At 41.9% G+C, this 12,822-nt stretch overlaps 1 protein-coding gene across 10 annotated transcripts in view; it reads left to right on the top strand.

The window, feature by feature from the left end:
* The window catches only part of ECHDC1 (ethylmalonyl-CoA decarboxylase 1), a 42,082-nt gene extending 29,270 nt beyond the window's left edge, over window positions 1-12,812 (top strand). For all 10 annotated transcript variants that reach the window (XM_037391206.1, XM_037391203.1, XM_037391201.1 and 7 more), the window contains one exon: window positions 9,062-12,812. In XM_037391206.1, the coding sequence (XP_037247103.1) occupies window positions 9,062-9,467 (406 nt within the window). In that variant the 3' untranslated portion in view covers window positions 9,468-12,812. The remainder of the gene's footprint in view (window positions 1-9,061) is intronic.
* Window positions 12,813-12,822: the final 10 nt, after the last annotated feature.

Here is a 12,822-nt window from a genome sequence, read left to right as displayed (position 1 = left end):
GTTTGAACTGACACTGTCGCTTTTGGAGGCTCATCTTCCACTGAATGTCCTGGTGTTTGGGCAACACACGGTGAAGTTATCCACACTTGAAGCTCCTGTTTATTTTTGGAGACCATATTTCTCCTTAAACGGCTCATGTCTGTTCAGCGGTTTCTGCTCCAATGTCCCTGCATTCCATCTCTGCCTCCAACTCTTCTCTTTTTACTACATCTTCCCTTTTTGATTCAGGGCTCCACTTCTCAGAATTTTAGCATCAGCCAAATGTTTTGTGTCTTTAGATGAAAATAAGAGTTTGTCGTTCTTTCTTCTGCATTTCATTTGACTCTGGGTGATATGAGAAAGCATGATGGAGTTGTGTTATAAGTGATTATTTTAAGGTTTCCTTTGAAGAGATCATCTCTCACTGTTTAGGTCCATCTGTTCCCCTCTGGAAGGGGCCCTGGAGCTTCCCAGCCAACCCAGAAGAACATTTAACTCCAGCTAAAGAAAATACATCTGTACTTAGGAGTCTATTTCTTGGATCTGCTTTTGACCCTGATCTTTAGGGTTCCACAAAATGCGTTGGTAAATCGGGCTGGAGGGCAGCGAACACAGGTGGTAAAGGCAAGACGTGCAAGGGAGACTTGAGATATTTGTCCATGCTATTTTATGTAGAGTTTGATTCTTAGCTTTTTGGGGGAATGGGGGGGGGGGATGGATTCACTAAGAGTATTATAAAATAATTAAGTAACTGTGAATAAAAATCCATATGATCTGTAAGGCAGTTTGAAAAGAGCTGTGAGAAAAGTGAGCTCTTGGTGGGATTTTTTAAGGCTGGCATCAAGCCTACTCCTTTGACACAGAGTTATAGAGTGTGCCTAGAACACTCTGTACTTGGGAGGCTTGGTAGGATGATTTTATTATTATTTTTAGTTCTTGAGTATAATTTTGATTAATTTAAACCTCAAGTAAAGAAGGTATGTTGTTTTGGTTTGTTTGGTATTTTTTTAATCGCTGAAAAGATTTGAAAGGAGTGAATTTCTGATGGGCTTATTAAGATAGTAACTGGACTTTCTTTGCATTACGTTCCTGTCACAAAGGTTACAAATTAAAGATCATGAATAGGAAAGAACATTAATGTGCAGAGTCTTCTCTTACCCTATTGGAATTTGGGATTGCAGAGCAGCTTTGTGCAATGCATCTAGGATATTTTAAGACAAGGGACGTAGTTTCCCCAGGAAACTTAAACCATTTTGTCTTCATTTTTATATTCTTTAGTGGTTACCATTTAAGCATCTGTCAAGTGAATATCTTTGACTAAAAGGTTTTCAGGAAGAGAAAAGATTTGGGGGTTTGTTTTTATGATGCCAGTCTGCACAGACTATCACCAAAAGTATGTAGGACAAATCCTTAGTGTTACTGGTTTTACAGTATTTTCTATTTGGAGGTCTCATTTCATGGTGCCACAGCTCTGAAGCAGCAATTGCTGTGATGTCTAAAGGTCTTACTCTTTCTCTGCATAGAGCAGAAACATGAGCAGCTCTCCATGAGAGAGAAGATACGGGAGAGGATCAGGGGGAATCAACACTAGCAAGATGTGCTGGGAAAGCGCAGAACAGTTGTGGCTGGCCAATATTCGCTGCATTGCTACAGTTCAAAAATCTGCTAAATATAATTAGCAAGGAGTTATCAATTAAATGTTTAATTCGGGTTTTTTGATCCTTTAAGGCCTATACAATTAATCTGAGATTGAAAGATAAGTGAAATGATGACTAACTCTTCTCTGGATGAAGCTACTTGTTAATATTTTCAGAGAATTGGGGGCGGGGGAGAGAGTTCAGCAACAGAGGATATAGTAACATAGCTGAACTTCAGAAAAATCTTTAGCTGTTTTGTCTAGATAATCCCTTTATGGATTACAGAGTTAATTATTTGATGGTATAGCAATAAAAAGAGACTGATGAGACACTGCACTGGATAGCCAGAGATGGATTAATTAATCCCAACTTGCTTTTTGGAGGATGCTGTCTTATTTTTGAGGGTCTAATTCCAACAGTGTCTGTCACGAAAATTGAAGTAAGGACTGGGAACTGCTCATCAGCAGCTTTGTTGACTAGCTAAATTGTTTTTGTGTAGTACCGCATATTTCTTCTGCAGAACGTTCTTCCCACAGTACCTTGCTGCTTCAAAATTCATTTTTATTGCAAAAATGACTGGTTAATGCAGTTGTTTCAAGATGAATTTCTGTAATAACCATGGAAGGCTTGTGTACTGGAATATTGAACAAGGCTAGAACTGGGGTTTTTTTTAATTAAAATAAACCCCTGTACACTTTGCAGTTAAAGACTAATGAAAGTATTCCTAGCCTTTCCAATAAGATTTATGGTCCTAAGAATATTTTGAGAGACTAAATACTTGCACAAGACAAGTTGTCACTATTAGAACACAATTTTGTCATGTAATTAAATATCAGTATTTAGGTTTCCAGGTTAGGTCTCTGCAGGGATGAACTGCAGCCTTTATTTTAGTCGGTACTCTTAATTTCAGGCTTTCTGTGGCTTTGTGACAGTGTCAGGGCAGTGGTTCATATTCAGGTCTTGTTTTCAAGGCTATACTCAGGAGTTACTTTTGTTGTTAAAAGATTTTTGAAAAGGTAAGGATGAGTTTTGCAGCAAATGGCCAAGGAGCATTCATATAAAGGGCCTCACAAATTTGTATCTTAATGCTAAGGAAGTTCTGCAGTTTCTCAAACATACATTAACATCTGTCTGTGCATAGTGGAGAGGATACGTTTTAGATATATTAAATGGGAAGGTACATGATATCTGGTATATCTTTCTGGCTCTTAAGATTCAGAATGCAGCTATCAGAGCTGGATTGAGCATTAAGTACATTTCAAAACTTGCAGGGCCACCTGCCATGCTAAAGAAAATGGGGAGAAGGCAGTGAGCCTGGAGACTTCCAAACAGCAGCGAGTGCCGCAAGAACCTTTGAAGACAGCACGCATGTGCAGCAGTGCTTGACTACTTGTGCAATGGTCCTTGCCCAAGCTGCAGGCTAACAGCGCCTGGAGTCCCAGTTAATGCTCTTATGGCCCAGCTTGTAGGGCTCCCACTTGCCTGAGGCATGATCCCTCAGCACCCCTGCCCGAGCCGAGGAACTGAAGGTCCTAGAATTAATTGGCTGGCTGCATTTGCAGCACAGGTGCTGGAAGCATCAGAGGACACCACCAGGACTTGGGTTCTTGGGCAGGGTAGGCGCTCCCAGCATGTGCTGCAGCCACTGATCATAGGTTTGCTTAGGCTTTTTGTGGCTGTAGGAAGAGCTTTATCCTGCTGTTGGCTGAAGATGCTTTCAGAGGTTTGCATCTCCTCAGGCACAGATGGACTTTGATTTTCATGTGCCATGATGGACAATACAGGGGATCCCAGCTACTCAGATCCTATAATTGTACTGAACTCTAGATGCCTATGGCAATACTTTTGCCTCCAGTGAAAGATTCAAGGTGACTTCTCACTTCTGTGGAAATGCTTTCACATCCAGCTACCCACTTCTGCCTCATCTGAACGGTTAACAATTACTGTGTTTCAGCCATACACTGTCACGCTTGTTTTTTGTGGTTTGTTTTTTTTTGCTCCAAAGCCAGAGATGTAGTATGCTGTCTAGAAAATATTACTTCATTTTTGTGGTACACTGAACCAACCTGAAATAATAGACTTCTGTTTAATCACAAATCAGGGCTTTTGTTGTGCAGATAAAGGAATGGGTAGCTCTTACTCTGATGCAATAAATTCAATAATCACAACTCTCCCTTGCTTGATTTTAACTTTTTGTAACACTTTAGTTGACTGAAAACATCCCATCTACTACATGTGCTCAGCAGCACTTTGTGTATAAGAGCAGCACATTTGGTTTTTCAGTTGGGTTTTGCATGCATCTGCAAGAGGAGAAGGGAGATCAGATTCTAGCTATTACCTGTGTAACTCTCTCTCAGCTGCCCGAGTCACAGTCACTTGCTGCAAGAGCCCACCACCAACACTGGGATCTCCTGTGCCCCTTTGGATGCTGGGGAAGTGTAAGGAAGATGGAGTGAGACAATGAGGTGCAACGTGCAGGTAAAGTGATGGGACAGGGATTATATTTGGAGTGTTGAGAAGGTAAAGTAGGAAGACAGGGAAGAAGTGGACAACAGACTGGCTTTCTTGCTCACTTAAGATCCAGCATGCATTTGGGAGCTGCTGCCACTGTGGATTGTCCTGGCAGAACTTACCAAGCAAAGTTTTAAAATCCTAAACTAGTTACACCTGAGCTTTTGCTACTTGCAAGCAAGATCATCAAATTTTCATGCCCAGCTGACAGTTTCATGTGTGTGATAAAAACACGTATCCACAGGCAGTGTCATACCTGACCTCTAACAAATTCTTGAACTTGCACTCCCCAGCAGTGATTGTTTTAAAAAGCTGGTTTGGCCACATGTCAGCATAGCATGGCTGTTTCTTAATTTAACAAGTTAATTAACCTGATGCCATATTGATGAGTATATTAGAAAAACATATGTTTGGGAAAGTATATGATGGGATTGTACGTCAACTTTGTTCTTCTTTTCTTTGCTGGTTAAAACAAAGGTTTGGCCCTTGACAACCTTTTTTCTGTTACCATTTTACTGGTGGTTTTCTTTTTTCTTTAACGTCTCTTCTTTCCTGTGCCTAAAATAATTGCATGTTTGGTCTGGATGGTTGGTTGAAAGCCTTTAATATCGATACTGTATTCTTGCTGTCTTCACTAAGTAATGACATGGCAGTCGGCCAAAATACACATGAGGCTGACCATGGCCATTGCTTCTCATGTGTCTGAATGTCTTGCATCTATGTTTTGCAAGAATGTCTAGTTCTATTTGAAGATTTCTTATTATTTCTATAACTTTTCTCTACAGCGTGGTAAAATTATGGATGTCTTCTAATTGTATCCCAAGGCCTTTGGCTCTTGTTTTTGGAGAATTTTCTATTTTGCTTTGATTCAATCCCCTCATATTTACCAAAATTTATAGAAGAAGGTAGCAGATTTGGTGTGGGAACTTATATGACCCAAAGGCAGAAGGTTTGCTTATTATTTATGTTGATTGGTGGCTTGAGAACAGGAGGCCAAAGTATTTGTTGGGGAGGTAAGTCATCTGCAGTTCTGGCTGCCCTTTCTCAGTATAACTATAGCTGAGAACCAGGTTCTGCACCACTGTGTGATGCCGGCTGCCTCCCTCCGTGGTGTGCCAGTCTCACGCCAGCCAAAAGAAGATTGGAAGTCAGGAGCTGTGTCCTTATGTGACACTGGGAGTCAAACAGGGATGGGAATAAACTCCAGGTTGCTGACAGCATGTTTAATGTTTTAGGCATCCTTTTTTTTCCATCATGGGTTTCAGAAGCATAGTGGTAGGAGCTTTTAAAATGCATAAAATAGAGGATGGTATTTGTTCCTCCCTAGTAAACTTCACCAGTGCCTTTGCCTTGTCAGAATGCTGAATATAATTGAAACCCCAAAGTCCAGGAAATGATGAGGTAAGGGCCAGCACAGTTCTTAATTCTGCCCAGGGAACTGATTATACCTGTTGAAACAGTTCAGTAACATGAGTACTATAAAACCAGGTATGAAAAACTGAGAAATTACATTTTTGTTTGCATTTTCCGCTTTCACTGTATCTGCTCCAGCTTCAAGTAGCTGTGAGATACGCTAGCAAAGGAAAGCGTAACTGTTAGCTCACAGCAAGTGTTGCCTTTGAGGAAGCAAGCATACATGTTTAACGGGTGGGATTTGTTAGGTTGCATTGTTCATGGCAAACAAGGTTTTCTTCTCATGTGCGTTGCTGCTGGTGATGTGATGCGATGTGACAGTTGGTAGTTTGTGGGCGCAGTGAGATGTCACAGAGCGAAGGAATCCTCTGATCAAAGGTGGAGGGTTTGTAACATGTAGTGCATCTGAGAACATTTTAAAATGTACAGCAAGAACATTTGCTGTAGCTCTTGTTTGCTTTGGATGACTAACACAAAATTGGATGTGGCCCATGGTGGCTGTGATTTCTTACTAGGGGTGGTGTTGTGGTTGTAACGTGGAAATAAAGTGTTCTTAAGGTTTCAGCTACACTTTGGTGCTTATATTACCTACCTTAACCTCTTATTTCCAATTTAAGTTGTGAGGATTTTGCTGCCCTTCAAACTTCTAAATTTTTTCTGCTTGTTAAGTCTTCAGTTACTTTGTACATTAATTACATTTAATACATATTTTTTCAGTATTGCCATGCAACAGATTTTTTTTTTAAGGGCAGGGATGGCATGTGTCTAGGAGCCTAGGAGTATGACCTTCCTCTGGAATACAGGAGACCCAGATTTTAATTCTCTTGACCTGGAAGACAAAAACAGGCATACTGAGTCAAATCGGGGTTCATTTTGTATTCATCTACTATTCTGTCTCAGGCAGGGCCAGTACAAGGTGAATAAGGTATAAACAGCTCAGGAATAGAATAGTAGTTCGGTCTTTTCAGCTTTTTGATGTCTGCCTCTTTAGGTTTAGTAATGCTTTATGTACTTTTCTTACATAAATTCATCTAATGGGAGATCGGATCTGTTATGTCTCAGAAGGTAGACTCAATTAATTTCATAAAATGAAAAGGGAAACATTTATGCAAGGCTGCAGCTGATGTTCAGAGGCTGATCCCGGGCTAGCTTGGCAGCAGTGTATGCCTCTTCAGATCTGAGCTCAGGTCTCCACTGCTTCCTTGGGCATGGGGACTGGAAGTGAGTGGTATACCTAAGACAGTGATGGATGGTTTCTGTGTGTGGTGTGACTTCAGGAGAGGATTCATAGTTGAGAAGTCTGAAAAAACACAGATACCTTTCTTAAGCCTGAAGGCAGTCCAAGACTACTTTTATACCTTCTACTGATCACCACTTACCTCGGTATTTTCTGTGGAGCTTTTTCAAAGGAGCATTGTAGGGAGGGGTGAATCGTGATGAGATCCTATTCTAGAAGTTACAGTCTCATGGCCTCTCTGGGTTTAGCTGTCAGTCGTTTGTTCTCCTTTCATCATGTTTGGTTCCATTTTTCTCAGAGGGAGGTGAAGACATTCTAGGGTAACAGAGCCTTTCCTACATACTGCGCGTTTTCAACTTTTTTCATGTTGGTGCTGAGGGATGGGCTGTGTTTCTAACGTAAAATTGGACTTCCCATGCAAACTTCAGACTGTGTTGACCCAGCTTCCCCTATAAGTCCATGGACTGCCCTCAGGATGTTCCCTGAAATGCCCGTCCTTAAGGCCTGAACCCAGGTGCCTGGGACAGTCTCAGATTCAATGTATAAACACAACATTGTCTTACCAACCTCTGGCGTCTGCCTTAGGAGACTGCCTACAGACTGTCTAGCATCGGATACCTGGCTGTGTATGACCGCTCCTTTGTTAATGCTTCACAGTGCTCAGCACAGTTAGAATTAAACCCTTAATAATGTTTTCATTACTGCTTTCCCAGTGGGACACTGAGTATTAGCAAATTGCAAAGTGAGCTGAGCCAGTAAAGGAGTTCTGGAATACTTGCAGAGCCCTTTTGGAGAGGAGAGGCCTGAGCTCCCTGGGATTTGCTGGGTTTGGGAAGCACTTGCTAATAATGTTAGCTAAAAGCCTTTCCTCCCCTGCAGTACTCTGCTCTCCTCCTTTTGTCACACAACCTTCCTCCACTATCTCTACAAAAAGGCTTTCATGCAATCTGGCATGTCAGCTGTTGCCTTTGTGCATTGTGTTGGGTCTGGGATACAGCCTAATCTCTTCAGCCCTGGTGATTTGTAGTACGGCATGAATGCTGATGGTGCTCTGGTTAAGTAAAAAGCAACCAAGCAAACTTACAATTAACAATAACTAAGCAGATTTGAGAAGTGAGTTCCTAGAAGTAGTTGCATTTTTAAAGGTTTTCCTTTTCTTTCCCCTTTTAAAGTTGTTCACCTTGGTATTTTCATTATGGAAACCTGCATTATTAGGAAACACACTTGTGTGTAGATCTCAGTATTACAAGATATATCTTCAGAAAGCCAATTAGTGCTTGAAGTAGAAGCTGATCTACTTCACAAGTGTAATTTACATCCCTTGCCTTATAAACAGCAGCATGAAACCACACCACAGAACATCATCTTCAGAAAGAGCAAGTATTGCTCTATTTCTGTACATCTTTTCTATATGTTTCTATTTGTAGGGGCTTTTTCTACTATCCTAATGCGTGTCTGTGTGAACACTATGTGAAGACAGTACAATCTGCTGCAGCAGAGCTCCTCTGGGGAGATAGCTTAATCAGCCCTAGGGTGTGTTCTTAAATAAGGGAGGTGACAGGCTGTAGAGAAGAAGCAAAGATGTGAAATGTTTGAAAAGAGAAACGTGATTTTACCTTCTGGAGGGGGGCAATTCTATTACGCACTGTAAGCATGAATAGAAAGCAATTCTATTGTACATTGTGAGCCATAAGTCGAGCATTCCTCCTGACTTGCATTGCTGTAGTGAGCAGTTAGAAATCAAACTCTCAAGGACCTTCTAAAGCACGGAACAAAAAACAACAAAAAAATCCGATTGTGCTAATCAAGCACCAGGGTGCTGACAGAACCTTCCTGGTGCAGATCGGTACTAAGATCATGATCCACCCCTTTGAGAACTAAGTTTTGTGCGTTAGTTTGCTTGGTGTTTACCAAAACCCTTTTTGGTTTAGACAGGAATTAACAAGGCAGTGTTGACACTGTGAATAAGTGTAATGTACCCTCCGCTTGCAATTCTCTTTTCAAATGCTGTTTAGAACTGACTGCAGGTATCAGTGTGGGCACTAAGCATCTTCACTTGTGGCAGCCTATGTATCTGATTTTGAGAAGTGCCAAAAAGCTGCGGCTAAGGTGCTGGGTGACGTAAAAATTGAGGCACTCCAGCTCTGGCTGTAGTCGAAGTGCTGTCAAGTTGTATCAGCCTTTGGAAGCAGAGGGGAAGAGAAAATAGAAAATCGGGTGCCGGTGAGCAGAAAGCGGAAGCCGTGCATGGGTTGAGCTCTGCGTGTTTGTTCTTCATTGACAGGTTGATGACACCTGGGAGTGAAATTCGATTCGTCCACAAGCACATGGGTCTGGTGCCCGGCTGGGGAGGAGCTGCCCGGCTGGTGCGGATCGTGGGCAGCGGGGCTGCCCTCCGGCTGCTGAGCGGGGCTGCCCGGGTGGATCCCGAGGGAGCCTTGCGCCTTGGGCTCTCGGAGGAGACGCTGTCATCTTCAGACGGAACCGCAGCGTTAGAAGAAGCCCAAGCCTGGCTGAGTCAGTACACAGAGGGTCCAGCCAGCGTGATTCGGGCTGTGAAAAAGGTGGTGTCAGCGGGAAGAGAGCTACCAGTGGAAGCTGCCCTAAGGACAGAGAAGGACATTTTTGGAACTGTATGGGGTGGGCCTGCTAATTTGCAGGCATTGCTTAAAAGACCAAAACATAAATGATGGTCAGATGCGTAAGAAATGTTCTTGATGTTTTTGCAGACAAAGCTTTCACTAAGCAGGCATTAAACGGAATCATCTAAGGACCTGCTCATTTAAATGGGCATTAACATTCTTGCTCATGTCAGGCAGACATATTTGGTGTGTAACCACAGAGAAATCCCTGGCACATTCTTTACTTCCTAATTACCCACTGAATGGAGATTAGTGAAATTACTATGTAAAGGTAAATACTGTGCTGAGAATAGAACAATAATTCTTTTGGAATGAGGCTGAAGATTATTTTCTTCGGAGTTAATTTTGTTTTTCTAACTGGTAAGGAAATGAATTGCTTGAAATATATGAGATTTATTTGCGAAACAGGTGCATCTAAAGCTGCAAAATCCGAGTTCCCCCACATAAGACCAGTGTCTTTAAGCAGCTTGGAAGGGATGATAAATGGTGAGATGACTGGTTTTATTTCTTCATCTTGTCAGTTCTTTGTGTAATTGCTGAGTGTATCCAATGATACTTCAATTTTAATGGTGATTTTTACAGGACAATTTCTACTTTACTGAGAAGCTTGCAGCCCTCGTTCACTGACACTGATTAAAGTCCTCAAATGTATTTAGGTATCTTCTCACTGCTCAAGGAACCAACAACCTACATATGCATCCACACATTCCCATAGCCTGGACCTATGCTGCTGAGCATGTGCAAAGCTGCTGACCTGATTCTTTACATAGAGTCTTGGATTACGTGAAATCTTGGAAGGCTGTGATGTATCGTGCCCCAAAATGGGATGTCCTTGACCAACTGGGTGCTCTGAGTGCTTCAGCATTCTGGAAGGATTTGTGTGTGGATCTGTCTTACTTCAGAGTATTTTTACTGGTAGGGCATATTTGGGCAAACCAGAAGATTTGGAACTCAGTCTGCACTTCATGCTGGTGACTGTGCAAGTAATTAGACAACTCGGTGGGAAGGGCTTTCCCTTTAGAAATGAGGAACTGACACTGCGTCCCTGCTTCGGCAGATTATTCTTAAAATGAAATATCTGTGAGAGCAAGAACATGCAGACATATCCGTGACTGGGAGTTTCCTATACTGGTAGTTAGGATGCACTTGTCTCTACATGCAGCAAGGGGCTGAGATCTGAGCCCAGGACCGAATAACTCTAGGGGAGCATATTAAGGAGGAAGCTTTGGGCTATGTGCCACTGACATGCATTCTCACTCTGACCAAGCGTAAGATATGTGGAACAAAATCCCTTAGGAAAAGGAGGCAGTTCTTGGATGGAAATACATGTTATGGTTTCTACAGTGTGGCAAGATTCCAGAGTTTTAGACAGTGAGGTAACTGTACACACCTGTGAGGATCTTGGGACAGATCAATGATGGGAATTAGACCTGAATTGCCTGTTAAAATTCTGCAGCTTTCAAGCAGATGCTGTGCTCTGCTGGAGATGTTTTACTATATGGCTTTCGCAGCAGGGAGCATGTATAGCCTGAAGCAACCAAAAGAAATGCTGAAGAAAGAGATGTGTTCTGAGCTGGCACCTCAGGCAGGAATAGGGGGTTACTCTGCCCTGTTGGTCCTGCGTGTTTGCCTACACAGCTGAAGCTGCTGCTGGAGGAAGATTTCAAATCTCTGTTCCCCAAAAATATAACTCAAGTTTTTACTTCCAGGTTAGAGAAGAGTCAGGAACAGGAACACGAGGAGAGAGTAGCGCTCTGGTTTGTGCCTCTTTCCTCCTGCCCAGCCCCTTTTTTTCCAGTAGCTCAGTTAGTCCCCTGTGCAGCTGAATTCTGTCCCATGCTCTAAAGGACTTCAAAACCCACTACTTCTGAAGTACAGATGTTTTAATATAGCCAGGCAGAATTTGACCATTTCCTAATGAAGTTGTTCTGCTTTTCATGAAGTTCCCCAAGACTTACAAGGGATTCCAGACTGCCAGCATCACTGAACCTACAAAGCACACTCCAGTCCACATTCATCAAACTTTTTGAAGCAACAGCACATCATGTTGTTGTGAGTCAAAAAAGTTGTGCTTTAAAGGGCAACTGGTTATGTCTTTGCTAGTAACGAGAATAAACTTGCCATTACTAACACTGTGGTTATGTTTTTAAAATGGGTGTGAAAATTGCTTAGAACCTGAGCAAGACCCATAAATGATTTTATTTATTTTTCAGGTGACAGGCTGTAAGACTCAGTGTATTCTGTGCGCTGGGTGGTATATATTTAAAAGGGAGGAGCTTGTAGCAGGGAAGCAGAATCTGTTTTACTTGCATGTTTTGAACTAGACCTGTGCTGCCAGTAAGTGAAACTCTGCATGTACACATATTGGGGACCTCTTTCCATTTTCACTTGTAGACAATGAGCTTGCTTCTCCTTTCAGCAAGTGCATTCCCCAGGCATCCTCATCAGTTTGTATCAAAGGCCAACATTTGCTTCTAAGAATAGGACAAATTAACTCCCACTGAGTAAGGCACTTTTGGAAAAGTTTCAGAAAAGGTTACAGAAACTAATTTTGTTGGAATCACAAATATACCACACATAGCTACAGGAGATTCTGAAGATAATTATAGGTGTTTGTTTTGATCAAGGATTTTGTGAGCAGCCTAACACCATATTCTCTGGTTTCTTTTCTGTTCAAAAAGTACAGCCCTTTGTATGAAAACAAGCCTAACTAAATTACCATTAGCGCTAGGACAAGAGATCCAGACTGAGTGAGATGAAATGGAATCCCATTTTACCAATTTAAAACCTGAATGCTTTATTTCATAGAATACTTGCTTATCATCTTAAAGCAACAAACACCTGTAACCAGCAGCTGATAAGCATTTATATTTTCTTTGCAATTGTTAAAAACTGTAAGCTTTATCTCAGCTTTTGTGCCCTTTCAGAAATGACCTAAAAACAAGCAAGCACTAAATGCACAAAATAAATTAGAAACCTCAAAACTGATATACTCCCAGTCTCCTAATTAAACGGCGTGCTAGCTTTTGTATTTCCTAGGGGCTCATTTGCCAGCTCCCCCCTCAGCGAGCTAGATTTCCTATGACATTGTGCAATGCCTGGCTTACTCCCTTTCCTGTGACCCAGGACAGCATGAGTGCTCGATGGGGGCATGGATTCTGCACCCAGTATCTGAAGGCTGGATACTGGTGATCACTGGTGATTAGCCATATAGATATTTTATCGTATTTGCTGCTGACAGAAGTACACTTACCCAACGGGCAATCTAGGTAAGCTGGATGTTCTTGCTCAATGCTTGGTTCATCATGGGTTTTTGGGGTTTTTTTACCATGACATAGGATTCCTGTATCTGTGGTTATCTGTTCCGGAAATGAAGATGTGCTGTATATTTTATAGCATTTTA

The sequence above is a fragment of the Falco rusticolus genome, chromosome 6, assembly GCF_015220075.1.
Source record: "Falco rusticolus isolate bFalRus1 chromosome 6, bFalRus1.pri, whole genome shotgun sequence".
Classification (NCBI taxonomy): Eukaryota; Metazoa; Chordata; class Aves; order Falconiformes; family Falconidae; genus Falco; species Falco rusticolus.
Note: the sequence above shows the minus strand (reverse complement) of the source record. Positions and strands in the feature narration are given on the sequence as shown.